The sequence below is a fragment of the Lissotriton vulgaris genome, chromosome 11 (genome assembly GCF_964263255.1).
Source record: "Lissotriton vulgaris chromosome 11, aLisVul1.2, whole genome shotgun sequence".
Taxonomy (NCBI): domain Eukaryota; kingdom Metazoa; phylum Chordata; class Amphibia; order Caudata; family Salamandridae; genus Lissotriton; species Lissotriton vulgaris.
In genome coordinates this window covers 117,750,896-117,778,556 of record NC_141699.1, presented here as the reverse complement: position 1 = coordinate 117,778,556, position 27,661 = coordinate 117,750,896, and the positions used below count along the sequence as shown (strand labels likewise).

Here is a 27,661-nt window from a genome sequence, read left to right as displayed (position 1 = left end):
GCAAACAAAAGAAAAGAAGGAGTATCCCCTACGTCAAGTTTTTGAAGAAAACTTTCGGAGGGTGAGTTGTTTGGCAAAAAAAGGAAAAAAGTCAACCTTTTTGTTTGGAAACCCCTCACTCACCACCTAGTGGTGACTTGCTTCATCATCGGGGTCCACCCTGGTGACCTAGCGTCACCAGGATGTGCTTCGACACCTGTATTACAGTGGAGCAGGTTGTGACTGTATGTGCAAAAAAAGGTGTTAAAAATTGTCCTGGTTTAACTTAACATAAATTTTTATTTTAAAGTAATCAGAACAATGTTAAAAATCACTGGCGAGATACTGGTAGGTGAGTTACGGCCAAGGTATCTCTATATGTGTCTGTGTGGCTTGGTCGACATGTTTCTACCATCAGGGCAGTAGCCCGGTATTCTTCAGGACCAAAAACAGGTGGATGGGAGGTGTGTGCCCCCTAAAAGGTACACCCTATCCTGATCCCCTGTAAACCAACTGGAAAAATAACCAGTGGTAGATGTGCTCATTCAAAATAATGAGAGCCGTCTGGTTACAAAAAAAGGAAAAGAGACCTGTAGGGAAAAGCAAAAAAGTACTGATTTCAGTCGAATTTTTATACTTTCCTGTTACGTCGTGAAGTGTCTCTGTGATGTGACTAATCATGCCCCACCTGCATAACTGAAGTTATTTTCCCACATCTAGCTCCACCCGCTATCAGTGGGTTCTATTCATATCACTTTCCCATGCGCATTATAATTCTACGCACTTCTATCCTGGGATTAGTAACAATATCCTTGCATTAAGAACTGACGTCCACTCATCAGCATTAGCTAGTGACCCTAATCCCTAAATCACCTCAACGCTGAATAGCAACCGGCACGCGCTTTGTTTACAAACATACGCGCTAACAGCGTCACCAGGTCCCGCCCTGAAACTCCTCCCCCTCCGGCGCACGGCACCACGCCCAACCCGGAAGGAATTCCCATTTAACGTTGGGACTCCCGCACGGCACCACTAGCCGAGCAGAGGAGGATAGCAGTAGGTGAATGGCCGTTTACTTCTCCCGCAAACTGTAAGTTAATGCCCCTCGCTTTCCCAACAGAGACGGAATCCAAGACCATTGATTACTTTGATTCCTGCCGGGCACTTCGCTCGGTGCGCGCTACTTCTATATACTCACCTCACTATTATCTTTCGCGCCATTTCAGAAATTGTTTTGTCGGTTAGAAGAACCTACCCCCTGCCTGTTGAAGTAATTTAGAGGCTAAAAACAAGTAAGCCCCCAGTTCGAACCATGGAATCTGTGTGTACTCCTACATGTTATATGTATGTGTGTCTTGTTTGTTATTATCTGTAATTTTTGGCGCAACTAAGTGTCATTGCACATACGAGGAAACGCCACAACCTGCCACACCTATCTAAGGCGCTCATAGAAATTCACTGGGCACAAAGACAATAAGTGGTTGAATGAGACGAATGATAAATCTTGTATGCATGCATTTGAAATGAAGTGCATGCCCGTAAATCTTGATGAAGGCAACAAATATGTATTGCATGGCAAACACGAGCACCTATTGATAAGAGTGCATACTCGGATAATATTTCCCTGCCAACCACACGTATTGAACACGATACTTGATCACTCGGAGGGCACTTCCCCTTGGCATGATTAGTCACATCACAGAGACACTTCACGACGTAACAGGAAAGTATAAAAATTCGACTGAAATCAGTACTTTTTTGCTTTTCCCTACAGGTCTCTTTTCCTTTTTTTGTAACCAGACGGCTCTCATTATTTTGAATGAGCACATCTACCACTGGTTATTTTTCCAGTTGGTTTACAGGGGATCAGGATAGGGTGTACCTTTTAGGGGGCACACACCTCCCATCCACCTGTTTTTGGTCCTGAAGAATACCGGGCTACTGCCCTGATGGTAGAAACATGTCGACCAAGCCACACAGACACATATAGAGATACCTTGGCCGTAACTCACCTACCAGTATCTCGCCAGTGATTTTTAACATTGTTCTGATTACTTTAAAATAAAAATTTATGTTAAGTTAAACCAGGACAATTTTTAACACCTTTTTTTGCACATACAGTCACAACCTGCTCCACTGTAATACAGGTGTCGAAGCACATCCTGGTGACGCTAGGTCACCAGGGTGGACCCCGATGATGAAGCAAGTCACCACTAGGTGGTGAGTGAGGGGTTTCCAAACAAAAAGGTTGACTTTTTTCCTTTTTTTGCCAAACAACTCACCCTCCGAAAGTTTTCTTCAAAAACTTGACGTAGGGGATACTCCTTCTTTTGTTTGCATAAATATTCCTATCAGGGGAAAAGGAGGTATCTCTTTTCACTTCCGAGTGACAATATCCCTTGCTCTCTCTTTTGATCTCAAAACATTACACATTAACTCATTAACTCATCAGTGGAGAAGTGTGGCTCAATGATTAGAGCGGCAGACCCTGATGCAGAGGTCTAGCCCGGGACCAGGGTTTAATTCCCCGCCTCGGCGGGTCTTGGGCTCAAAATTCCACGGACCTGATAATTCTCATCTCGGTGCCTATTCCAATCATGGAGACCCACTCTGCAACTCTGGGTAATAGCTTGCTTAATCTCCACAACGGCCCCCACAACGCAAAGGAGGCCTGGCCTCCACCTTGGGGGTGCCCAGGAGTGGACGCCTCACTGGGAAAGCCAGGATGGGTTCCACAGCGGTATTCGTACAAGCGCCTTGAGACCCTTGCGGGTGAGTAGTGCGCTATACAAGTATCAATTTACATTTTTACATTTACATCTCCTCTGGGACTGTTGTGAGGTCCGGAGCTACTGGGAAGCAGTTCTGGATGACATTGACTCCACCTTCGACACCGAAATCCAGAGATTCTTTACCTGCACTGTCCTGGGCCTGCCCAATGCACTCACCTTTTCCTTGAAATGTATCCTGGGTCGCCAAATGGGTCTCGCCATGCAAGCAGCTACACAGCATGTCTTATCACTTTGGGGCTCCACCACCAAGCCCACGCACGTGGGATGGCCCCACAAGCTCTGTTTCACTTTGGGGATGGAACTCATCCAGGCTACACTTGAACATACCACTGCTACATTTCCAAAGGTCTGGCTTCCGTTGCTATCCCTTTTGTCCTAAGAATTTAATGAGGTTACTTGTCCCAGGTATATCTTCGTATTCTGCGACTTACTGAAGCTCCGCGCGAACCTCTGTGATCCCATGCATGCTCGCAATATCCACTATTTGATTACTTCTGAAAATGATTCCTCCGAATGGCACACTGGTTGGGGTGGGGGGAAGGGATGGATTGGAAATGGGGCGGGGGGTCTGGTTTTTATTTCTCCAGTTCTGTACTCTTATGCTGCTTATCCTTTATCACCTTGGTATCATATCTCTCTTTTGGCATATGTACTCCGCCTTCTACTCAATTTGCAGGAAAGACGTGCCTGTCTGTCCCGTTCGCCTTATATGCCTGATGCCTCTCCAATGTACTGTGATGCCTATCTCTGCTTTAAAAATTAATAAAACACATTTGAAATTAAAAGGCGTCATTGTGCTTGTGTTTAGCCTTCTGAAGAGCAGACCGTGTGCCACTGGGATCTCGTAATTCTTCTGGCGCCTCGAAGCGGGCGGGGGGGAGGGGGGCCTGAACAGCGCAGTGTAAGAGAAGCGTGCATTTCCCACCTAATGTGAGTGCAGTATTGAATAACTAATATTTGCTCGTGTGCTGCATGCACAGCGCTGTCAGCACAGCCCTAACAAGACCCTCGGCACTGCCATAATTTAGAGAGGCTGAGACAGACACCCAGGCCGTACCAGCCAGACCTACAGCGAGCGAGCACTGAAGGGCCAGGGAGCGCTGGAAACCCTTTGATGTCATTCCTCGTGTGTCCCCCCCTCAACCCCTGGATTACTGGCAGCAAAGTGATCCACACGTATCCAACCAGACCCCCTCGACCAGGTGCGGGGTGCGAGGATTGTCCAAGGCACTCCTACCTCAAGTGATATCTTGAGTCCTGTGCGTGTGCTTATGGTCGAAGAAGTTTCAGCTAGCCCCCCACCCATCTCTCCATTGTCCATGTTGCTTTGCTCCTCCTCCCTCCCGCTATCCGTGTTGGCTTTCCTCCACCCTTTCTCTGTGTTCCCTTCCACCTCCTTCCCACCCTTTGTGTCGCCTTTCCCCCACCATTCACCCTCTCTCCCACCCCCCTCCTGCTCTCGTGTTGCATTTCTCCTCCTTCCTCCTCTCCATGTTGCCTCCTTCCTCCTCTCCATGTTGCCTCCCACCCCACCCCCTAGGGGTGTCTTGCCCCTAACCTTCTGCCAGATGTCCGTGTTGCCTTGCCCCACCCTCTTTCCAGTTGTGCATGTTGCCAAGCCCCCACCCTCCCTCCTTCCGTTGTTCGTGGTGCCCCGCCCTCACCCTTCCTTTTGTTGACCATGTTGTCTTGCTAGTTTCCTCCCTCCGTCCGAGTTGTCTTGCTCTCACCCTCCTTCCTGTTGTCTGTATTGACTTTCTCCTAATAGCCCTCCCTCCTTCTGCTTTCTATATTGCCCCTCACCCGTCTGCGCTCTCTCAGCAGCCGTGTTTCCCCACCCTCCCTTCTGCAGTCCATTTTGTCTTCCCCACCTCTTCTACACTTGTCCAAATTGCCTTGCGCCCTCCCCCTCTACAGTTGTCCATGTTGCCTTTCCCATACCCTTCTTCCATTTGTGCATGTTGCTTTGCTGCCACCCTACCTCCTTCTGTTGCTCGTGGTGCCTTGCCCCCACCCTCCCCTTTGTTGTCCATGTTGACTTGCTAGTACATTCCCTCCCTCCCGTCCGTGTTGTCTTGCTCCCACCCGTTGTCTGTATTGTCTTGCTCGAACCCTGCCTCCTGATGTCCATATTCGATTACTCACACTAGCCCTCCCTCCTTGTGCTACCTATGATGCCCCCTGCCGTAACAAAACAAGCATTGGCATAGTCAATAGGTCTCGCCTTTGGGAACTTAGAAGTGTTTAGCCATGCAACAGTTGATGTTGTTGCACCAAGGATATTGTGCTGCATAACTAAATACTTCTAAGGTCCCAAAAGCGAGACCTATTGGCTATGCCAATGCTTGTTTAACTTGTCTGTAGTTCATTGCGAATTTCACAGTTACTAATTCACATTGTGTTAGCTTTGGCTTATGTGCAATGCAAACTTTATCTCAATAAGTTGCTGTAAGAAGCTGCAAGTCCGCTACAGAAGCACATTAATTTGTTAATTATTTTCCACATAAGGTTGCAAGACCATAAAGTGGAGTTTCCAGGATTTTGAATAGTTTCTTGTTTGAAGATGTTACTTTCTCCTGCGCACCCCACTCCTGTACTAAGGTTACGAGTGACCTGGCACCTGCCTTTCAGAGGTTCTTGCATCCACCCAAGTCTGGCCTGGCACTGGTGCGTCCCAGCCTGGCACACACCCGGGGATGATGTCCGCACCTCCTCCTAGACCCCAGCTCACTACTGTTTGCAGTCTGTCACTCACCCCTCACCTCCCTGGCACTCGCCCTTCACACCTCAGGCCTGGCAGTCACTCCTTGCACCTGGCACTCACCCTTCTCCCTCTCTTGCACTCAGCATTGACTCTCTGTGGCACTCAACTGTCACCTCCCTGACACTCACCCTCGACCCTCCTGGTACTCATACTTCCCCTCCCTGGCACACATCCTCCACCTCCTTGACACTCAACCATGTCCCTCCTGGCATTTACTACTCGCCCCCTTGGCACTCACCCTTCACCTCCATGGCACTAGCCCTTCATCCCCCTGCCTGGCGGCTACCCTTCACCCCTTGCACTCACCCTTCCCCCCCCTGGCACTTACCCTTGACCCTCCTGACTCTTACGAACCACCTCCATGGCACTCAACCTTCATCTCCCTGGCACTCACCCTTCATCCGCCTGACCTGGCACTCAAACTTCATCCCCCTGACCTGGCACTCAACCTTAACCTCCGTGGCACTAGCCCTTCACCCCCTGGCCAGGCAGCTACCCCTCACCCCTGGCACTCATGCTTCCCCTTTTCAGCACACACCCTTCCCCTCCCTGGCACTCACCCTTCCGCTCCCTGGCACTCACCCTTCTCCTCCCTGGCACTCACCCTTAACCCTCCTGACTCTTACGTCTCATCTCCCTGGCACTCGCTCCTCACCTCTCTGACACTCACCCTTCACCCCCATGGCCTGACAGTCACCCTTGTCCCTCCAGGCATTCACTCCTCACTTCCCTGCCACTCACCCTTGACCATCCTGGCACTAGCCCGGTTTCCCCCAAGAACAAAAAATAAAAAGCCTTGGCATAGCCAATAGGTCTCGCCTTTGGGACCTTATAAGTGTTTAGCCACGCAACAGTTGATGTTGTTGCACCAAGGATATTGTGCTGCATAACTAAATACTTAGAAGGTCCCGAAAGCCAGACCTATTGGCTCTGCCAATGCTTGTTTTCTTTTTGATTTCAGCCCTCTTTCCATAAAAGTAATTGGGGCTGCAATAAATAAATACAGGCAAGAGGTGAAGGGCATGGGGGAGTGGCAGTATGCTCCACCTCCAGTGTGTGAGCCCACATTTGCATAATGGAAGCTCTCACTGATCAAAGCTTGGCGACCAGTCTTGGGGTAGAAACGGATTGATGCATACACCTTACCTACCGAATCGTAAGAAGTCACAATGTGTGCATGAGTAGCAATGTGTAGATGGTGACTTCAATGGCATTTTTGAATCTCATTGTACCTTTTGTACATTGTGATTTGGGGCAACGATTTTACAAATTGCATGCTTAGCAACTGCAAAATCTTTTAACACATCGGGTCCATAGTACATTAGTTTATTTTGCATTGTATTTTGCAGTCTGTTGATCAGTCCTGCATTTTGTGGCCTGCCCTGCCTCCACCCTCCAGCCCATTTATAAGTGCTGGACAAGATAAGAGCCAGTCACTTACTTATAAAGCTCTATTTCGGAAAACCCTGTAGGACAATCTGAAGTCTAATCATGTTTAATGCAATTTCATGGCCACCTTACTCCCACCACTAAAGTGTTTGCTATAGGAGTAAGGCATATGACCATGTGGCAAACGTCCCAAGGTGCATAGATGATGGTTTACGTACTCTAACCTCTGTCTTACTTCAGGTGTCTGTACCTCCAGGAAGATACAACGCTGGAAGGAAACTGTGCTGAGGATCTGTTGAAGAATGCCAAACATACTGTAGAAGAGTATTTTGTTGCACCTCCAGGTATGGTATCAGCAGATGTCTCCTGAATCTTGGCATATTATATATCGTTGAAGAGTTCCTCATTAGCTATGAGCTATACATTTACACCCATACTGAACGCAATTGAAATGACCATGCCCTAAAATGTCTCATTGAAACCTGTACTCTGGGACAATGATGGGGAGTGTCCGATGATAGACCAAGACCCGGTTTGGTAAGTGGGTTTGGAAACCAACCTTTTTTTCTTTAACTTAACTGTTTTTGCCAATGCTAGCTTTGAGTAAATATAGATCTGCCCTATCGGGGAGTCTAAGTCTCTAGAAACTCTTTGCATTCCTTCTAAAAGATAAACAAGGCCACCCTAGTGTGAGTCTTTATATTCTCTGTTACTTCAGAATTGCATGTTATATCATGTATTTTGTTGTTAGATTATGTTGCTTGTTTGCATACCACTGCATGCCACCTTAAGGTGCTAAGAGGCGGTAGACGAGATAAAAATAATTAGGAGAGAAAAGAAAGATGAGAACAGGAGGAGACTGAAGGTCAAGTCTTACAAATGGAGTGATCTTTACCAAAAAAGATTGTACCTCATTAGCTGGTTGTGAAGAAGAAGCAGGAGAAGCAAAGAGTAAATCGGAGAGTTAAGGAAGGAACAGGAGAGGAAAGGTGAAAGCAGGAGGAAAAGCAATAGAAGTTAAGGGGGCAGAAATTCAAGTGAGAGGAATTGGGTTCAGATGTAGAGTTAGAAATTATACCAGAGTGCTGTTGAGACAAGCCCGGTATAAGATCCTTGGACATCCAGGAATTGTAGTCTCCTCCATTGCGGCAAATTGTGTTCAGTCAGACCTTTCATGCTGCTTCTCTGTTACCTGTGAACTCACAGCTTCGGAGGGAGGTGGAGGAAGAGAAATCTAGGGCTACTAGGCACATTAATTTTCTTTTCTCTATGTGCACTATTTTGGGAGGGCTTGAGACATTAGGTTTGAATAGGATCCCTGAAGGACAGAACCTGGAACTCGGCTATAGAAGACTAACCAGAGCTAAGCTTACAGTAGATTGTCTTGATGGCTGCCCTAGAAATGCCCCTGTGCTCTTGGCCCTACCTTGTGTCCAGTAAGGGCTTAAACATACTTTTAGGATCCAATAAAGACAAAGAAAGTAAACTGGCTGGACACTAGGCACAGAACCCTCCCTGATTCACCAAAGAATTTCTGGAGCCACAGTGTTGTGGCAGATGTGGGGCTAGAAGGCAAATTGCATGATAGTGGAGATACAGGAAAATAATATTAATAGATGACTGAGGCTCTGCATAGCACAGTGAATTCCTGGCACCCCGAAACGCATACTACACACACAACTCTACGTGGCTACAGCAACATCCTCACTTGCAGTAGACCTCCATTCACCAGGCGCGTGAGCAGTTCCTCGCCTCTTCATGCATCTGAGTGGTGATCATGCATTCTGGCGAGCAATTCACTGATCTCTTTCTCGGTTGCTGGGCCTCTAGGGATAAAGGAATAGAAAGTGAATGACAGAATGGTAAAGAGGCAGGGTACTGATAGTTAAGGACCTTTGGGAGGTCGAGGTCGAGGTCAGGAGTTTGATGTATGCTGCTGCATTTCTCTTCATAGGAGTGCTTGATTATCACTATGGACCGCTAGCCGCACATGGTGGAAGGGAGTGGCCCGCTCAAATGTTATAGAACAAGTATATGAAGATTGCACGTACAGGAAAAGGAGGCAGCTCATTCATGCCAGGCAAGTCTATGAAAGGGCGAAGAAAAGGTTTGGACCGAGTAGTTTTGTAAGCTCTGTTTCTGTGGGAGAGTGTAGGAGTGCTGTTTTGGGGATAGTTTCAGAGTACAGGAGGTAGTCAAAGAACATGGACCTTAGTATAGACAGAACATTATACAGCAGTGTTTGTGTTGTAAAGTGTTTTCCATTGCCCTTCTTTCCAGTATAAGCAATATTTTTTGATTTATATATTACATTTTTTTGTATAGCGCTGTAGCACCCATGGACATTTAACCACTTTACATTTAACCAGAAGAATACACAGAATAAGTAAAGGTAACCAGAACAAGAATAGCAATGCATAAGTAAATATGAAGCAGAGGAGAGAAGAAGGGAGGATGAGGTGGGCAAAAAAGACGTGATGCATCAACAAGGGTTGGGTCGATGCTTAGCGTAGGTGATAAGGTAGGGGTGAAACTACAAAGAAACCTGGGGGTCTAAACAACAAAAGAGACAATCATGTACTCAAAAAGAACCATAAGAATCAAAAAGTCATCAGAGGACTAATTCGAATAACTAAATGGTCTTTTATAAAGTTAATAATCCAACGCATCCAACCACCAGCAAGAGTAGGTGAGACCCAAGATCCAGAGATGGATTACCATCAAAATCTTGTTAGTGATCTTATTTTCTCATCTGGTCATCCACAGGGTTGGACTGGGATGTCTCTAGACCATTGAGACTACTTCCAGATCCACCTGATAGGACTGGGGTCAAGTCCACAATCACTTGTAGACCATGCGTGGGATCACTAAATGGGACCAAGTGCAGTGCAAAGAGTGAAAGTGTAAAGAAAGTGAGGTTAAAATGGAATAGAGAACGAACAGTAAGGTAACTTTAATAGCTGTAAGCCTCTTTCTGTTTAAAAACCAGAACAGCGCAAAACCGCAGTATAAACAAATAACTGCTATTGTGGAAAAAGGTAGGGCTATGACCTTTTTCAAGATTTGCCCGGCGCTAACCGCCTTTGTACCATTCAAATTACCAAGCAATGAGGCAGGCGCCGGAGACCAGAAGGCAGGAAACAGAAGTTTTATTCCGACGGAGCAGAACACATCAGATCAGACAACAAGGTATCGTCTCGAGGTGCTCTAACAGCCTCTCGGAGGCCTGGCCTCTTATACACTGGTTTATGGCATGTGACCTTTCTTTATTACAATCAGAACATTGTGAAGTAAGGAAAAAGACATCCCCGTAATCCTCGTGTCAATCCCACCCCCATATACCTCCACAATAGAGGTCCTCAACCTGCTGATAAGAGGAGGGGGTCATCACGCAGCTGAGTATTCCGCCGAGTCTTAGGATGTGTGCGCCTGATCATATCCCGGGGGGTGGGGAGGCCTTGATCAATAGAGGGTCCTTTGAAGAAGAGTGACTTCATACAATAAGGGGCAGTAAATGATATCTCCCGGCTTAGGCGATGGCCTCGGACCTGTGTGGACAGCTGGACACGGGGGAAGGGGTCATCAAGGGAGTGGTATTCATGCCGCGTGGACAATCGAGCACGGAGGGAAGGTTTATCAATAGAGGGGCATTCATGGGAGGAGAGGAGATGCTGGTCAGGCGCAGGCGTGACTCCCAAGGACAGGGTCATGCAGAAGGGTTATGCTCATGAGAGGGAGGGAGGGGGAGCCAGGGTGCGCGGAGGATGCTTGCTGGGTCAGAGGGGCGCGCTGGCGATCGATCGTGGACAGGAGACCATGATACCTAAAATGGCTGTCGTGCACGTCGTACGTGGGTGACAAGCTGGCGCAGATGATGTTTAGCTCGCAAACTAAAATTCCACAGTCCTCCCTTTTAACATGTCTCGCCAACTTGTCAGTTCGGATTTATCCCCATAAGGCCACGTATTTCTACTTCGTAGAGGGGACTCATGTGCTCAGTTCGGAAGTCCAAAGTCTTTGGGCACATACAGTTAGAAACGAAGCTGCACAAGGAGGGTAGACATTGAATTCCCAAGCAACACCCACATAATATCACAACAGGTATCAGTATGAAGGAATACAACCTCCAACCCCAGTTCCTCAAAGTGTCCCAAAACCAGCTCCCAAGCGACCATCCTTCCTGCTCTTGGTGAACCTCCGAGGTAAGTCTGTGGAGGTGTTCAATGGCTTTGTAGACTGAAGGCGAGTTATCTGGCACGTAGGTGCAGCAGCTGGATCCGATGATGCGGCATGCTCCTCCTCGATCGGCTAGGACCACATCTAGAACAAGGCGGTTTTGAAGGGTCACAAGGCGGACCGCCTGAAGCTCCGCCGTGTTGTTAGCGAGGATGCCAGCCGTGATGTTGATCTTTGTTTCTACTGCCTGGGTCAGGTGTCGGATAGCGCGGCTGTTTGCCATTGGGCCCCACAGGGGAACAAGTCCCTTTGCTGCATCTAGGAACTGTGCTCCAGTGGAGTCGGCTTGTCCAATGTCATCTGCACGCCTCTGCCGGTGATGATTGGCAGGGGCTACATACGTGGGGGGAAGAACGAAGGCAATGTAACAGATACCCTTCCAACCTTTCGGGAGCCAGGTGTAAGCTTTGGTGCCACACACAAAGTACATATTTGGAGAGGCAACAAAGGAAGGGGGGTCAACTGAGTCCAATGTTCTGGTGATTCGGCAGGAACTGTGACCCACCAGCTGCGTTCCCTGGCCTTCTAGGCACACAAGACCTGTGACATTGATAACAGACAGAGCCACAGTCAGAGTGGCGGTGGTTTGTTTTTGCAGATGAGAGAAGGTGGATCTAGCTGGATTGTGGAGTACCTGTACTTCAACACGTTCTTTGGCTGGAATGTCTTTAAGGAAGGTGGCGCCTGTGAGCGCAGGACACAGGGGAGCAGAGGTCTTTCCGGTTTTGTTCAGCCAGAACCCAGAGTAGAAGTGCGACACTGTCTGGCTGGAAGTGGCGTTGTCCTTGTGGCTCTCTTGCATGAGGATCAACCAGGCGAGGCAGGAGCCGTGAACTGAGAAAGGAGAAGGGATGAAGGGGATGGAGTGTCCAGTGGCATGCGGGAGCAACCCGCAGATCCAGCAGTTCGTTGCATTTGCAGCAAGGTTGTGTTGGTGCAACAGTTGCACGAAGGAATTGTTCCAGAATTCCCTGCGCCTTTCTCGGAGCTGAGGCGACAGGGAGATTAGGTGATGCTCTTTCATAGGGGTCGGTCGTGCAGTGGGCAGCAATGCCTCATGAGCCGGTGTGCTTTCTTCCAGAAGCCAGAAGGAGGTCATGAGGAGGAGGCAGAAGAGGAAGACAATAAAGATGGCAATTGTCTTTGATTTGTGCAAATTGTCAGTCTTTGGATTTCTATAGTGGGTATTTCCTGTTGCTTCCATCATCTTCTTATCTGGCGCTTCCATCATCTTCTTATCTGGCGCTTCCATCATTTTCAAGGGGCTCGGTAGCGGGCAGAACCACAGACTTCGTTTAGCTTCTCTCCCGGTAACCCTTGGTTGCGTTTAGGTCACCGTTCTGAGATTCAACTTAGTCCGTGGCCTACTTAGCCGAAGCTCCCTCCTTTCGACGCAGGAAATACCCTTCTCTGGTTGGCACAGTGGGGTCAGAGAATTTTGCAAGTTCAAGTGCCTCAGTATCGGGATAACAGCTCAATGTTGGTCGATCTTTGTTCAGGAGCTCTTCTTGGGTGTTGACGTTGTCTGTCGTGGCCAGGGTCGAGGAGATCTTTCTGCAGTGGTGTGCGTGCAGCCAGTGCCGCTTCCCCTCCACTCGAAGCGCTGTCCGGGTGGTGATAAGCACTTGCCAGGGGCCCGTCCACCGGGGTTCCAGACTCTTGGTCCGTTGGAAATTTCGTATTAGAACGAAATCTCCCGGTTGGATGTCGTGGCCGGGGCCCCTGGAAGCATCGGGGATGGCCTGCTGCACCTGTTGATGAATGACAGACAACGTTTTAGTTAACTTGCACAAATAATCAGACAGTAGGACGTCCGGGACGTCATGAATGGAGGTTGGCTTGGGAGCAGTCCAGAGGTTCATCGGTCGCCCGAATACAACCTCGTAGGGGGTCAAATGGTGTTTGGTGGGAGTAGAGCGCATCGATAGCAAGGCCAAAGGGAGAGCGTCTGGCCATTTAAGTCCGGTGGTTGCCACTATTTTTGACAATTTCAACTTCAGTGTGGCATTATGGCGTTCCACCAGGCCGGCGGATTGGGGGTGGAAGACTGCGTGAAATCTCTGTTTCACCCCCAATCCCTTTAGGATTAGTTGGATAACCTCAGCTATGAAGTGGGGGCCATTGTCGCTCCATAAAATTCGACAAAGGCCATAGCGAGGAAAGAATTCTTTCAGTAGTACTTTGGCAGTAGTCATGGCAGTGTTGTCACGGGTTGGATAGGCCTCTACCCATTTGCTGAAGGCACATACGATGACTAGCACATACTTCAAGCTTTGGCATCTCTCTAGTTGGATGTAGTCCATCTGAAGGACCTCAAAGGGGTGATTGGGGGTCCCAAACCCTCCCCGGGGTACCACAGTTCCTTTCCAGGGGTTGTGTTGCAGACAGATAAGGCACTGTTGGACTAGGCGTCTGGCTGAGTCGGGGATTTTGTCATTGTGCCAGACTTTGGAAATGAGTTTGATCATGGGTGCAGATCCTATGTGTGCGGGGGAATGAGCCATTGTCAGTATGGGGATCAGGTATGAGTCAGGTAGCAACCATTTGTTTGCATCTTTTGTTCGCCAGCAGCCCTCATCATCCTTCAAACCCACCCCGGCCCACTTAGTCAGTTCGTGAGGGGTGCTGGCCGACTGGATGTCTCTGATCATTTCCCTAGTGTCAGTCCATTTCTCTGCTTGTGACCTGGTCACATACATGCGTGTCACCGTCCTATTCTCAGCTGTGGTTCGTGCAGTGATGTCGGCCAGTGCATTCCCTTGTCCGACTAAGTCTGTCACCCTTTTGTGTGCCTGACATTTGATCACCGCTAATCGTTTGGGGAGAAGAAGTGCTTCAATCAGGGCGGAGACTAGATCTCCGTGGAGGATAGGGGTGCCGTGAGACGTCAGGAATCCCCTCTCCCTCCACAGGAGCCCAAAATGGTGAACCACCCCGAAGGCATACTGGCTGTCTGTATATACGTTCGCGGTGGTCCCTGTGGCTATGATGCATGCTCGTGTGAGGGCTATCAGCTCCGCTGCCTGGGCAGACCGTTGTGTGATGCAGGCTGTCTCAACTACTGTTCGGGCTGTCGTTACTGCATAGGCAGCTGAAGTGGTCCCATCTGGGAGTTTGATGCATGAGCCGTCTACCCATAGCTCTCCATCGGGGTCAGTGAAAGCAGTGTCTCGGAGGTCAACTCTACTCCTAGTTTGTTCGTCCGTGAGGGTCACACAGTCGTGTATGGGAGGAACGTCGGGGTCATTTTCAGGCAGGGGCAGTAATGTGGCAGGGTTCAAAGTCGTGCATCTCTTTAGTGTGATGTGGGGTGCAAGTAGCGTCAGTTCGTACCCTGTCAGTCGTGCGCTAGTCAAATGTTGAGTCTTGGTTTGGTTCAGAAGGGTGTCGACAGCATGGGGTACTAACACGGTCAGAGAGTTTGAAAGTACGATTCCTTCGCTCTGACGGATAGAGACGGCAGCGGCAGCTACCGCTCGAAGGCAGGCAGGCAAAGCTCTGGCTACAGGATCAAGAGTGGCGGAGAAGTAGGCACAAGGGCGCTGCTTAGGACCAATTGATTGAGTTAGGACAGACAATGCGCACCCCTCCCTTTCGTGGGTGAAGAGGGAGAAGGGTTTGGAGTAATCCGGGGTTCCTAGGACGGGTGCTGAACAGAGTGCATCTCGTAATTCCTTAAAGGATGCTTGACACTCAGGGGTCCAAGGGAGCGGGAAGGAGGCATCTTTGGTTAATAGGGCAAGTAGGGGTTTTACAATGAGGCTGAAATTGGGTAACCATTGTCTGCAAAAAGAGGTTAGGCCAACCAAAGAGCGGACTTGCTTTTGTGTCTTTGGGACGGGGGTGTCTAGGATGGTTTGGATTCGGTCGGGTTTGAGTTTCCTCCCTTCTTTGGACAGGAGATGGCCTAGGTATGTCACTTGTGGCTGGCAGAACTGTAATTTCTTTTTGGAAACTTTATGGCCATTCTCTGCAAGAAAGTGTAGGAGTTGGACAGTGGCTATGATTGCAAGTGGGGTGGTGTCGGCCGCCAAAAGGATATCATCGACATATTGAATCAACACCACTCCATCTGGTAGCTGGAAAGCATCCAGCTGTCTTTTGAGGGCCTGGCTGTAAATGCTGGGGCTTTCAGTGTACCCCTGGGGAGCTCTACAAAATCGGTACGAGCGGGATTTTAAAGTGAAGCCGAAGAGATAACGGCTGTCTGGATGGATGGGGATAGAGAAAAACGCATTCTTAAGGTCGATAACAGTGAAGGTGGTGGCAGTGGACGGGATGAGGGTCAGAATGATGGTGATATCGGAGACTACGGGGTATTGGGGTACAACCACTTTGTTAATTTCTCGCAGGTCGATGATGAAGCGGTATGCTTTCTCATCTCCTTCGCCTTGCTTCTTAACAATAGGTAGGATTGGGCTGTTGCAGACGTTGCTAACCACCTCTTCAACCACTCCTGCATCTACCAGAGACTGAATGATCGCTACCAGTGCCTTCTCGCCCTCGGGCGATATCCGATATTGTGGGAGTTTCGGGAGCATAGCGTCCTGTCTTACAGTTATATGAATAGGGTCAATCATCATTCGTCCCACATCGGAGTCATTTTTGGCCCATAGGTACGGAGGCAGGGTATCAAGCAAGGACAGGTCCGCATCAGTTATGGAGCACATGTGTCGTGAGGGGCAGGATTTGGGTATGTCTGGGTTGTCGTACAGGATGACTCGGATTCCATCTGGGGAACACCTAATGGTAGCTCGAAAATGTTTCAGTAAGTCAATGCCCATAATGGCGTCAGGGGAGTTGGAGGAGAGCAGAAATGTTGTGTCAGCGGTGTTGCTTTCTAGGTCAAAGGTGATAGGCACGGACAGGGGGTTAGTGGAGGGCGTCCCATCGAAACCTATCGATGTAATGTGTGAGCCAGACAAGGGTGCCCTTGGAATCAGTCGTTTCGATAACACACTACGTGTCGCCCCAATGTCTACCAAAAATGGAGACTCTGTACCCAGGACTTTAGCAGTGACATAAGGACCTTGCTGGTCAACACAGAGCTCGACTGGATCCCTCCCTTGCCCCTGGCAGTCCTATGCAAAATCGGGGGTATTCTCACCGTCGGATAGTTGATACTGGTTCTGTCGGGGGCGGTCAAATGTGTTCGATCTCCCTGATCTGTCATTGTTGGTGTCGTTCGTGTGCCCTCGTCCTTGTCCTCTATTTCTCGGACCACCCGCCACATCTCTGGGGTCCCTATTTCTGTTCATCTCTAGCAGAACCGGACACTGGGATTTCCAATGGCCGAATCCTTTGCAGAAGGCGCATTGGTCATTGTTAATGTCTCTACGTCCAGTGTGGGGTGTTGGGGTATTATCTTTAGGAGGTGAATTTCTGGGGGCGGTCGATTGGTAGTTCCCCCTTTGGTGTTCCCGTCCTACCGCTATACCTTGTATCTGGGCTATCATTACCCTTTCTTTTAAATCTTTCTTCTTTTTCTCGGACGCCCTATCATTCTCATTCTTTTGGTGCTCGTAATACTGAGCCATCTGAAGGATAGCTGCGGGTTTGGAGGCCCCCCAACTACTCTCACTCGTCTGCAGTTTTTGGGAGACCTCTTGTGATAGGCCCTTTACATAATTTTGTACAAACAGGTGCTGTCCGGTTGCGGTGGTCATGTCTTGGCCACTGTAGTCGGAGAACACTGTCTCGAATCGGGAGAAGTATTCTGACACATCTTCCTGGGGTTTCTGTCGACAGGCCGTGACTATCGACCAATCTACCTTTTACTCTGGGATCAGTGTCTTTAACTTCTGAACTAATTTGTCTGGGAGTTCTAATATGTCCTTTACTGGTTTCCTTCCAGGCTCTAGCTGTCTATCTAGTTTACTGAGTTGGTCCCAGGTATGTCCAAACAGATCCGTGTGGTCAGTCTTCCGGATTTGCTTCCACACGTCAGCTGGTAGGCATAACCCGAAAAACAAGTCAATGTCCGCTAAAGTCATTATTGTCGAACCCAAGGCTGTGCCTAATTCGGTATAGAATGCTGTCGGGTTCTTTCTTAAATCGGGCAGAGTTTGTTTAAAGGTTAGGATATCTTGTCGGTCCCATGGTTGGTAAACCCAATTGTACACAACCCTCCCTTTTGCATCTGCGTGATTAATATCATCGCTTGTTCCCAGACCGCGTGGCGGAATCCAATATGGAGCTGCTTCTCTGATGGGCATCATAGTGTTGGCTACTTCTACTGAGGTCGTTTCAGGGACTGTAACCTTGGTTTCTGGTTTTTGCTCCGTGAGGTGGCGGAAGACCTCAAGCGTCTGCATGAAGAGCTCCGTCGCCTCACATTCAGTCCCATCTCCGACATCAATCTTCCTATACAGTGTGGTCAGTTTAGCGGGGCCCTTACTTTGATACCTATCTTCATATGCGTTCAGGGTGTGGTAGCTGAATCGCAAAATGAAATGCCGTCTGTGGCTATCGGCATGCGAGTTATACATGTTCATTGTGTACTCTTCGCTCTCCCTTCGTTCCACTAGTGTCTTTGCTATTTTGTCAATCCCATCCCGTTCATCTTTGCTCAATCTGTTTGATCTGGCTGGTGGGTGCTCGCTAGCCTCGGGGGCATCTGTTGGTGCTGCTAATGTGGCTGGTGCGGAGGCCGTGAGGGCTGGTGCACTAGCGCTAAGGCCGTTCTCGCTCGTACTCAGGGCCTGCAGGTGTTGTTGGCAGGGAGCATATGGAGGGGGCATGTAGAAGATTGGGGGACCTAGCAGTAACTCATCGTTCGCCCGCTGTTTGGAGGGCAATTCAGGTTAGAGCGCAGAGGGGGTCCTAACAGGACATTGACCTGTCGACCCTGATTCTTGGTTTTGTGCAGCTTCTTTTCTTTCTTTTATTTCTTCTTCTAGTTGCTTGGCGGCTAGGTGGGCTGCCTTTCGTAATTCTTTCCCTATTTTTGCTTCTTCTCTTTTCTGTCGTTATTCCGTTTCTTTGCGCCACATGCCAATACTATCGAACATAGTGGGCGTGGTCTTATTTTTCTGGAGCGCTATTTCCAATGTTTTTATTTTATTTTCATCAAAGGAACCTATCAGTGGCCATTGACTTTCAGGGTTCTTCTTTGTATATTTATGCCATAGCTTAGTATAAGCTATAGCGACTAGTCCATGCTTAGTGAACATGTCCTTATTAGGGGTGCCCTCCAGTGGAGCTGGATGGTTCATCTCTAATAAGCGGTCCGGGCTGTACAGGCTACCAATCAGTGGGGAGAAGATAGGCATGACGGGTTACAACGGGGACAAAGGTCTGCACTACCTATCTTATCACGGCGGACAAAGACTAGACAGAATATTTCTATTCTACGTTGTTTGTAGGCCATGAATACCTCAAAAGAACCAATACCGAACACTTAATGTACGGTCAATCAAACAATCAATGGGGAGAATAAGTGGGTACGACGTGTTAAAGTTTCGCGTTACCCACTCTTTCTCTACCTGCAAAGAGAGACCTTGTTCTTCCCTGTTTGCAGACAAAGAATCTCCAGACAACAATCCACGAACGACAGTTCGGGAAAACAGTGGGGGAGGAAGATAGGCACGACGGATTACAATGGGGACAAAAGTCTGCGTTACCTATCCTTCACTGTTTGCAAAGAGAGAGCCTGTTGTTTTCTCCTTTTGCAGACGGTGAATCTCCAGAGGGATCAACCAAGCGTAATACTAGTATTATCCAAAACAAACAATCATTTATCGGTTTGTCGTGTTTACACGACCTTACCCGGACCGCATGGACGGTTTCCTGTCTTCCGAATCCAGCGCCCGATCGTCCTCTCTTCTTCGCGATGTTCGTGGCACTCCTGATGGTTCCCAGTCAGGACCGTAGATCACTCGAGAGAGGTCTGTTCGGAGCTAGTGAAGGTCGGATGATCGGCTGTCAGACGAGGGTCTATCGGACACGAGCTCTCCCGATCGTTGCAGTCGTTCACTCTGTCGTCGGGACCACTCCCACTGGATCCACGTGTCGCTGATGGGCCCCACGCTTTGGGACGCCAATTGTGGAAAAAGGTAGGGCTATGACCTTTTTCAAGATTTGCCCGGCGCTAACCGCCTTTGTACCATTCAAATTACCAAGAAATGAGGCAGGCGCCGGAGACCAGAAGGCAGGAAACAGAAGTTTTATTCCGACGGAGCAGAACACATCAGATCAGACAACAAGGTATCGTCTCGAGGTGCTCTAACAGCCTCTCGGAGGCCTGGCCTCTTATACACTGGTTTATGGCATGTGACCTTTCTTTATTACAATCAGAACATTGTGAAGTAAGGAAAAAGACATCCCCATAATCCTCGTGTCAATCCCACCCCCATATACCTCCCCAATAGAGGTCCTCAACCTGCTGATAAGAGGAGGGGGTCATCACGCAGCTGAGTATTCCGCCGAGTCTTAGGATGTGTGCGCCTGATCATATCCCGGGGGGTGGGGAGGCCTTGATCAATAGAGGGTCCTTTGAAGAAGAGTGACTTCATACAATAAGGGGCAGTAAATGATATCTCCCGGCTTAGGCGATGGCCTCGGACCTGTGTGGACAGCTGGACACGGGGGAAGGGGTCATCAAAGGAGTGGTATTCATGCCGCGTGGACAATCGAGCGCGGAGGGAAGGTTTATCAATAGAGGGGCATTCATGGGAGGAGAGGAGATGCTGGTCAGGCGCAGGCGTGACTCCCAAGGACAGGGTCATGCAGAAGGGTATGCTCATGAGAGGGAGGGAGGGGGAGCCAGGGTGCGCGGAGGATACTTGCTGGGTCAGAGGGGCGCGCTGGCGATCGATCGTGGACAGGGAGACCATGATACCTAAAATGGCTGTCGTGCACGTCGTACGTGGGTGACAAGCTGGCGCAGATGATGTTTAGCTCGCAAACTAAAATTCCACACTATGGGGCCGACATGTTTCTGCCAATCAGGGGGTTAACTCCCTAGGCTTTCTTCAGGGCCTCTGTTCTTAAAAAATCTTTTGCTACTGCTAGTGCAAACCACAATCAAACTTATCAAGGAAACAAATACAGTGGCATCATAAAGGATATATATTTCTATTCCTCCATGTCAGCTAGTGTATCAATCACCTAAAAAAAAAAGAATGCAAAGTGGTATAAGTACATTGGATATTAAGCAATATAAATCTATGATTGTAAAAAGGACCACCGAAGTTCCTTACTCACCCTTCTTGACAGGGGAAATTACCTCACCTCGCCTGGACCAAGCTCAGGGTAAGGGAGGCCACGCTCTAAAGGTAAGAAAAGAAAGGAGGGGGAACTCACATTAAGAGGAAAGAAATGGAGCTATTCCTTTCTATCTACAGTGAGTCCCTTATTAATGTCTTATCTCTAAAGCACATTCTCTTGGGGGAGTGAGGTTCCGTGACGATTTGAACCCGTGTTTTCAACATTGTCGGAAATACATAATATTGGTATCAGCGAACCGCAAATGATCCATTTAGCATATCCTGGTGTTTTCGCTATACTACGAGCAAGAGCACTCCTGTTATGAACACATTTCTGATCTACCCACGGCATCCATCTTAGATCATGGCCGCCATTTTGTGTTTCTTGCCCTCACATACGCAATAACCTCTGATCACTTCATTTCGATTAAGGACACGCAGCCTTAGCCGGAGATTCACCTCTCTAGTGACACGTGCACCCTAAACCAGATCACGCTGTAGCTACGTGACTCGACAAAGGCTGCCTCCTCTGCCTGAGGCCAGCCCACCTGAACTGGTTCTCGTGTCCATTGTCCTGATCACGATTAGGTGGCCGAAGCCGGTGGCCTTGCCCATTTACGACCCACAAACATCTCTTATCCCGCTTTTCTATCTTCCACACCTGGCTCCGTTTCTTTCTTTCTGAATCTTTATTAGGGGGAGGTAACGAAATTTACGATGAGGCGGTCCGGCTCTTGAATGCAATATTGACAAGGGATTGTGATGAACTAGTGGGAACCCCTCTTCGTAGATGTTTTGTAACAGATTTTATCAACGGTTCCTGTGTACGCCAAATATTTATTGTTTGTAACACAAAGGTTTTGGGAATGTACCAACATGTGAAAGAATTCGCCTGAAGGCCAAAAATCAGTATATAAGGAGCAACCCTCTTTGTACAATTTGAACAGGCTCCTAGTTACTGCCCATGCGTAGTTTCTGTGACTTCTGTGTCCCTGCAGTAATAAACCTTTGGTCTTTGACGCCACCATCGAGAAGCCCGTGTTTCTGTTCATTTGCGCACCAAGGCAGGTGGAACTCCGGGGTCTTTGGGTGTTGTTCCCTGACACCTCTGGACGGAACCAAAAAGTCCAGAACTCCAATTGGCGCCCAACGTGGGGCGACGTCATTCGGTACCGGTCCAAAAGCCTGAAGAGTTCGAGAAGCTTCGTGTGAAGATTCCTGAGGGAGGCGCCCCACTTCATCGATCCCGGCATATCGCAAAAGTGGCCCGAAGTTCTCTTCCACGAGGGTTCCCGTTCAGGACGGCTGCAGTGGGCCGTTGCCTTGACCGTCGCCCTGTCTTGGACCCGAGGTGCAGCCCTTAGTACAGCGAAACATGACGGGTTTCTCCTTGGTGACGTCTTCAGTGCCTCAGTTAAGTATTTAGTGGTTGCTAGTTGGTTACTTCGTGAGGGTTGTTAAAATCCTTTTTGGTTCTTGGTTTGGTTTGGTTTCGTAAGATTATTGCTGGTTGTTCTGGTTACGATAATCTATTTGGTTTAGTTTGGGTATCGATACATCAGTTCGTTTTGTAACAGATTTTATCAACGGTTCCTGTGTACGCCAAATATTTATTGTTTGTAACACAAAGGTTTTGGGAATGTACCAACATGTGAAAGAATTCGCCTGAAGGCCAAAAATCAGTATATAAGGAGCAACCCTCTTTGTACAATTTGAACAGGCTCCTAGTTACTGCCCATGCGTAGTTTCTGTGACTTCTGTGTCCCTGCAGTAATAAACCTTTGGTCTTTGACGCCACCATCAAGAAGCCCGTGTTTCTGTTCATTTGCGCACCAAGGCAGGTGGAACTCCGGGGTCTTTGGGTGTTGTTCCCTGACACCTCTGGACGGAACCAAAAAGTCCAGAACTCCAGGAGGCAACGCTCGAAGGGTGAAAGCGTCATATATTGGTTCTGATCCTCATCTATTCCACCTATCAAAACGATCGGGTAGCATCCCGTGTAAGAAAAAGCGCCAATAAGCAGGCGTGTTTGAGCAAGTCACCTGCCCTTGGAACACAGTTATGAATTAACATTACTTATTGGGATTGCTACTGAGGGACAAGTTGTCAACGCTTATGATTTTTAAAGCGATCCCTGCCGAGAAACGATATTAATCGCGGCTCCGCGTAGTCTCGCTGTTTGTTTTGAAACGTGTTATCGCGAGATCACATGAAAACTACCAAACGTGGGCCCGATCATGGGGGATGTAGTCCGCCGCGTTTGGTGGCTAACAGTCCGTCACTAGTATGATTCTAAATCTTTGTAATTGAAAGTTTCACATGCCTGTATCTTAGTCATGCTTCATATATAGAATCGAAACCACAGTTCCCCTACCACAGAAGGTAGGGGTTCCATGGAGTCCACCAAAAAAGAGGCGGAATCAGTGGTATTCAGAAGTTTCCTAAATGAGATAAGTAGGTTGCATTATGACAATTGAGGGTAAAGAGTTCCATGCAGAAATTGCAGCTCCAGAAGAGAAGCTGTTTTGTGCAAAGGAAGTTCTGAATTTCGGAGATGCAAGTCTGCTGTCACCATGGCTACATAAGGTTATTTGCCTTACGAGGTGGGGAAAGGGTAAAGCAGCAGAGTTTGTAGATAATTGCAGATTTTATAGGTAGCCAGTGTAGTTTACCTGGGATAGGTGAAATGTGATTAGATTTTCTTGAAGGCGTTACCAGCTTGGCAGCAGCGTACAATATTATGGTCAGTAAGATTGGGGGGATCCCTGCTAAGAGGGAATTTTCAGAGTCCAGGCGAGAGAAATGTACATAGTTCATAAAATGTAGGAAGTTGTAGGACCTAGTTCACAAACTTGGCGTGGATCACAAAAATGTAGCAAGCCCTAAGTATCTTTGGGCAGGCCTGTGTACCTACCATTTTTCCACCTAGAATTGAGCCCACTTACCCCTTAGCCTCTTGCACTGGAATTTTGGCAATCAGCTTACCCACTTCAAGGTCTGATATAAAAGATAAATGGCATCCCAAAAGAAAATTCATTATTGCAACATAGAATTGAGTTTAAGTCTCCCTATACAATTCTGAGAAAAATTGAAGGTTTATAAATGATTTGACTCTCAGTTGGTGTCCAGATTAACAGTTTTATATAATCAGGTCATCAAGGATTTCCAAGTTCCTTCTGCATTTAAGTGTGGCAATATAGTGATATTCCATAATCCTGGTCAAAATCCTTCCCAATGTGCCTTTTACAGACCAAACAAACTGACTACAAGTTCTGATCAAACATTGATTGATACAGTCTCCTCTATGTTAGTACTTGAGGAACAAGCCAGATTTATTTCTGGCCAGCTGCTTGCTGCCAGTAATCATTTCTTCATTCAAGCCATTGATTTTGCTGAGATGGTGAAGATCCCTTTAGAGCTTTTTAGGTTTCACCTGCACAGCTCTTGCGGTGTGTTTGCAAAATTTCTTATAATGAGATAAAAATCTTTAAAGGGGCTTAGAGCCCGCTCATTACTTACCATTGGTTTTCTACCACGTCATTCTTGTTTTCTGCCTTCCTATTGGTCAGTGACTCCTCCAGGCCTCCACCTTTCTCCTGTGCTTCAGAGTCTTCGTCCATGCTGTGGAGCATGGGCTTCGTACTGCTTTCTGTGGCCAGTGTCCTTCCACAGGTACTCTTATTTTCTTAAGTTTCCGCTTGCACTCTTAAAGAGTGCATGCATCTGCTTCAGCCCCATCCACTCCCCGTGGTTTAACCCAAACCCCCCTTTTCTTGCTCTACTGACTCAAAGGAATTGGAGCGCTTTATATGAGAACCAGTTAAATTACACAAGGACACATACTTTTTTTGTTAGTCAAGGACACATACATTTTCCCCCCGTTTTTTTAGGCATGTGGAGATTGAGTGTGAGAATCAAAGTATGTTGAGCCAATACTGAGATTCAAACCTGGCTCCCCAGCTCCAATGTTGGCAGCTCTAGATTTGCAGGGTTAACTACCAATCTATCTAGAGATTCTAATCCTGGCTACCCCCACTTGTACTCATGGGTGATCCCGAGCAAATAGTTTTACCTCCATTCACTTGGATTCGCTTGACTGACAATGAAATGTCTAAACACCAGTGTGAATCTAGGTATAAATGAATACACATTTAACATTATATGTTAAATTCCTGTTACAAACCAACGTACAATATAGCAACCCTAGCGAGAATGCTCAATGCTGCCTCTGTAACATGATGTCAATAACATATCTGATAACAGGACTGCTCCTTAGGAAAAAGAAGATCGCCAATAAACGTCACGTATAACCAGGGCCAAATTATGCGCCAGGGATGAGTAAATTATGTGGCAAGAAAAATCAAATTATGCAGCACATTTTGGGATAATATTCATTAATTTGTCATATTTAAACTTGGTATGACTGTATGGGCATTAGTTGCAACTCAATAGTTCCAGTTTAACACCAAACACTGCAATAAGCTCCAGAAAGGTGACCAGTAAACCTTTGCAAATGGCCTTCCACTGTGCGGCTACATATGTCAATGCATTTTTAGTAACTTTTTAACCGTTTAAGCTGGAAAAACTATGCAAAAATCACTGCACAATCGCATAATTCCAGTGGCCCTGCGTATAACACACCCCACATACGGTAGAGTTGCAGTCTTACTGGGGACCAGAGAATTGGTCTTCTTCTGCGCACCTAAGCTGATCAAATGCCTGATTTTATTGCAGATAGGAGGGCCAGGGCTTTCTTTTAATGTCAGTAATGGCCACCCCGGCGATCGAGGCCCCACACGAGAGAAACACCCCCAATGCTCCCCACACACAGCTCTGCTTTAGACTTGAGCCCGACAGATGGGAGGGTGAACACAGCCTGCAGCCCCCGCAGTGATGGAGATCCGTGTGAAAATAAGCAGGTTTGACAATCAACCATTTATCCGTTTAAGTGGTATTAAACCTTTGTGAAATTGATGTGCACATAGCTATAAGCAGGAAACATAGGTTGAAGATCTGGGATGGCCTAAGACCATTTTAGAAGTAACCTATTTTACCTTGTCAGTGTTCCGCAGAGGGGCAAGAGCTCATGGCATCTTTCAACTTGGGCCGGTAACAGAAGAACAGGGTAATTTACTGTCTTGCTGTCTTGTGCCAGTTTTTTTTTTTTTTTTAATTTTTTAAAACCTTTATTGCGCATTATCAGCAAACAAATACGGGCCCACAACCATCCGGCCGGCCTCGACATCTTTTAAGCAATTTAGCAAGCCATACAGCAACTCAGTAGCACCTCAATACAAAATAACAATCAGCTTGGGTTACACTGGATATTATCGCACTACCGAGAAACAGGAGAATTTAAGGTTCATTTTAAAAAAAAAAAAAAAAATTTTAAGTATATTTTAAAGTATAGGAACTAAGAAGGATCAGAGTCCATACAATCCACCGAAGACACGAATGGGCAACGTTTACCAGAAAAATCCAACAAGCAGAAAAGCATAATCAGAATGGCGTCATAGTAATAATTCGAAAGGATAAACAATCACAAATTACGTTGCATGCCAGTCCCTACCCCCACACCGAACCACCCTACTGACCCAAAGAAGAAGCAGGAAAAGGAAAGAGTTTAAGAATAAAGGAGAAAAATAAGGCCCATAGAAACTAAAACGGACAAAATAAACTCCCCCCCTATCCCCCACCCTACACGCATGCAGAGGCTACGGCCTACCCCCCCAGCAGTGTGCCTGTCGCCCAAAAAAGAGTACCCGAAATACAGACGTAGAAAGAAAAGGAAGAAAGAAAAGGAATCATATAAAACCGGAGGAGGGCCAAACATATGTGCTCAAGACAACCAACATGTACATTCTCGGCCGCCCACCCCCAGACCCCCGAACCAATATAAAACCAACGTTCAATGCCCCCGTCTATCCTACATCGTCCCAGCAGTGCGAGCAACAGCAATCCAAAAAGAGGGGAGACATCCTCAACCTTGCCCCCTGCGATCCGATGTATCGACGTAGTCCAGCTGCACAGTAGCTATCTTGGATGGGGTAAGCGAACGAGGTGACCACAACAGAGTAGGACGCTGTCCACCAAAGTCTGTCCGACACAAAGCCATATGTTCAGCAACGGTACAAGAAGAAGCAACGCATAGCAGCAATCCTCCAAGGTTGGCTGGCCAAAGCAGTAGCATCCGCTCCAGGATAAGATAGTGATTCACGCCAGAAGACCACAAAGAAGTCGCCGGACATGGTGCCCGGAAACGATTCCCCAGCCATTTCACAGGTCCACGAACACCAGGCCTCTCCAAAACCATTACAGTCGGCACCTCAGCGGTAGCAGGATCCCGCACCTCCAACGCCTCCGTGTACACCTGGGCAGGCAATCCACAGTAGTCAGATACAGGGTGTGACGCAGTGCCCCGCACTCGAGGGCAACCACGGCCAGTTGAGGGCGCGTCAGATGAAATGGCATCCAGTCGGTCCCCCAAATCCTGGGCAGCAATACGTAGGGCAACTCGCAGAGTACCTAGAGCGACCAGAATATCGCCAATCATCAAAGGTGCCTCAGGGAGAAAGGATGCAGCAGTTCCCTGCACACGGGGCTCACGGACGTGTAACAGTCCTCGAAGCTGGCCGCCAACATCTCTTGTGAATAGCCGATCACCCCGCCGGCACTCCTCGTAACACAGCCAGGCCGGGGGCACAGGGGCAGCACACTCCATTCCCACACCCCACACGGTGCCAAAGTGGTGTCGACAGTCGTCCGTACCTTCAGTAGCAGCCCGGGGTCGTCAATTTCAAGTGCCGTGTGCTCGATCTCCAAAATGGCCCCCACCACAGCGCTAGGAGAGACAAAGAAGCGAGCAGGGCCGTCTACGGGCTGGGGAGACGATACAATGTATCACTCGCAGCTGCGGTTTTCCAAACTTGTAGATTAGTGGAGCAAAGTGGATCCCCGCAGCGGAGAACACAGTGCGGCAGCTGCTTTCCACCGGCCGGTTCCGACCCGTCTGCAATGGCCGCTGTTGTTGTGTTCAGGGCCGGCCGTACCCGGGGAACAAAGACCCGGTCACCGCCATGAAGCGCCAGGGAGAAGGCGAGGACGCCCCTTCACTTCCACCGCAGGGAGCGTACAGGAGAACACACCGTTGGAATCGGGTTCGCCTCCCGATTCCGACGACTCAGCTCAAACACAGGATTACTGGCAGGATAAGGCGGAATACGTGAGAAAAGCGAGAAGGTCGGCGAAGCCGAGGAGTTAGGCGGCCATCATGGTTGCGGGCTAGGCTCCTCCCC

At 48.3% G+C, this 27,661-nt stretch overlaps 1 protein-coding gene across 1 annotated transcript in view; it reads left to right on the top strand.

Annotated features, from left to right (window-relative positions):
- Nucleotides 1-27,661, top strand: part of GATC (glutamyl-tRNA amidotransferase subunit C) — a 127,036-nt gene that overhangs the window by 70,129 nt on the left and 29,246 nt on the right. Inside the window, exon 4 of the mRNA XM_086942865.1 lies at nt 7,165-7,268. Coding sequence (XP_086798991.1) covers nt 7,165-7,268 — 104 coding nt within the window. The remainder of the gene's footprint in view (nt 1-7,164; nt 7,269-27,661) is intronic.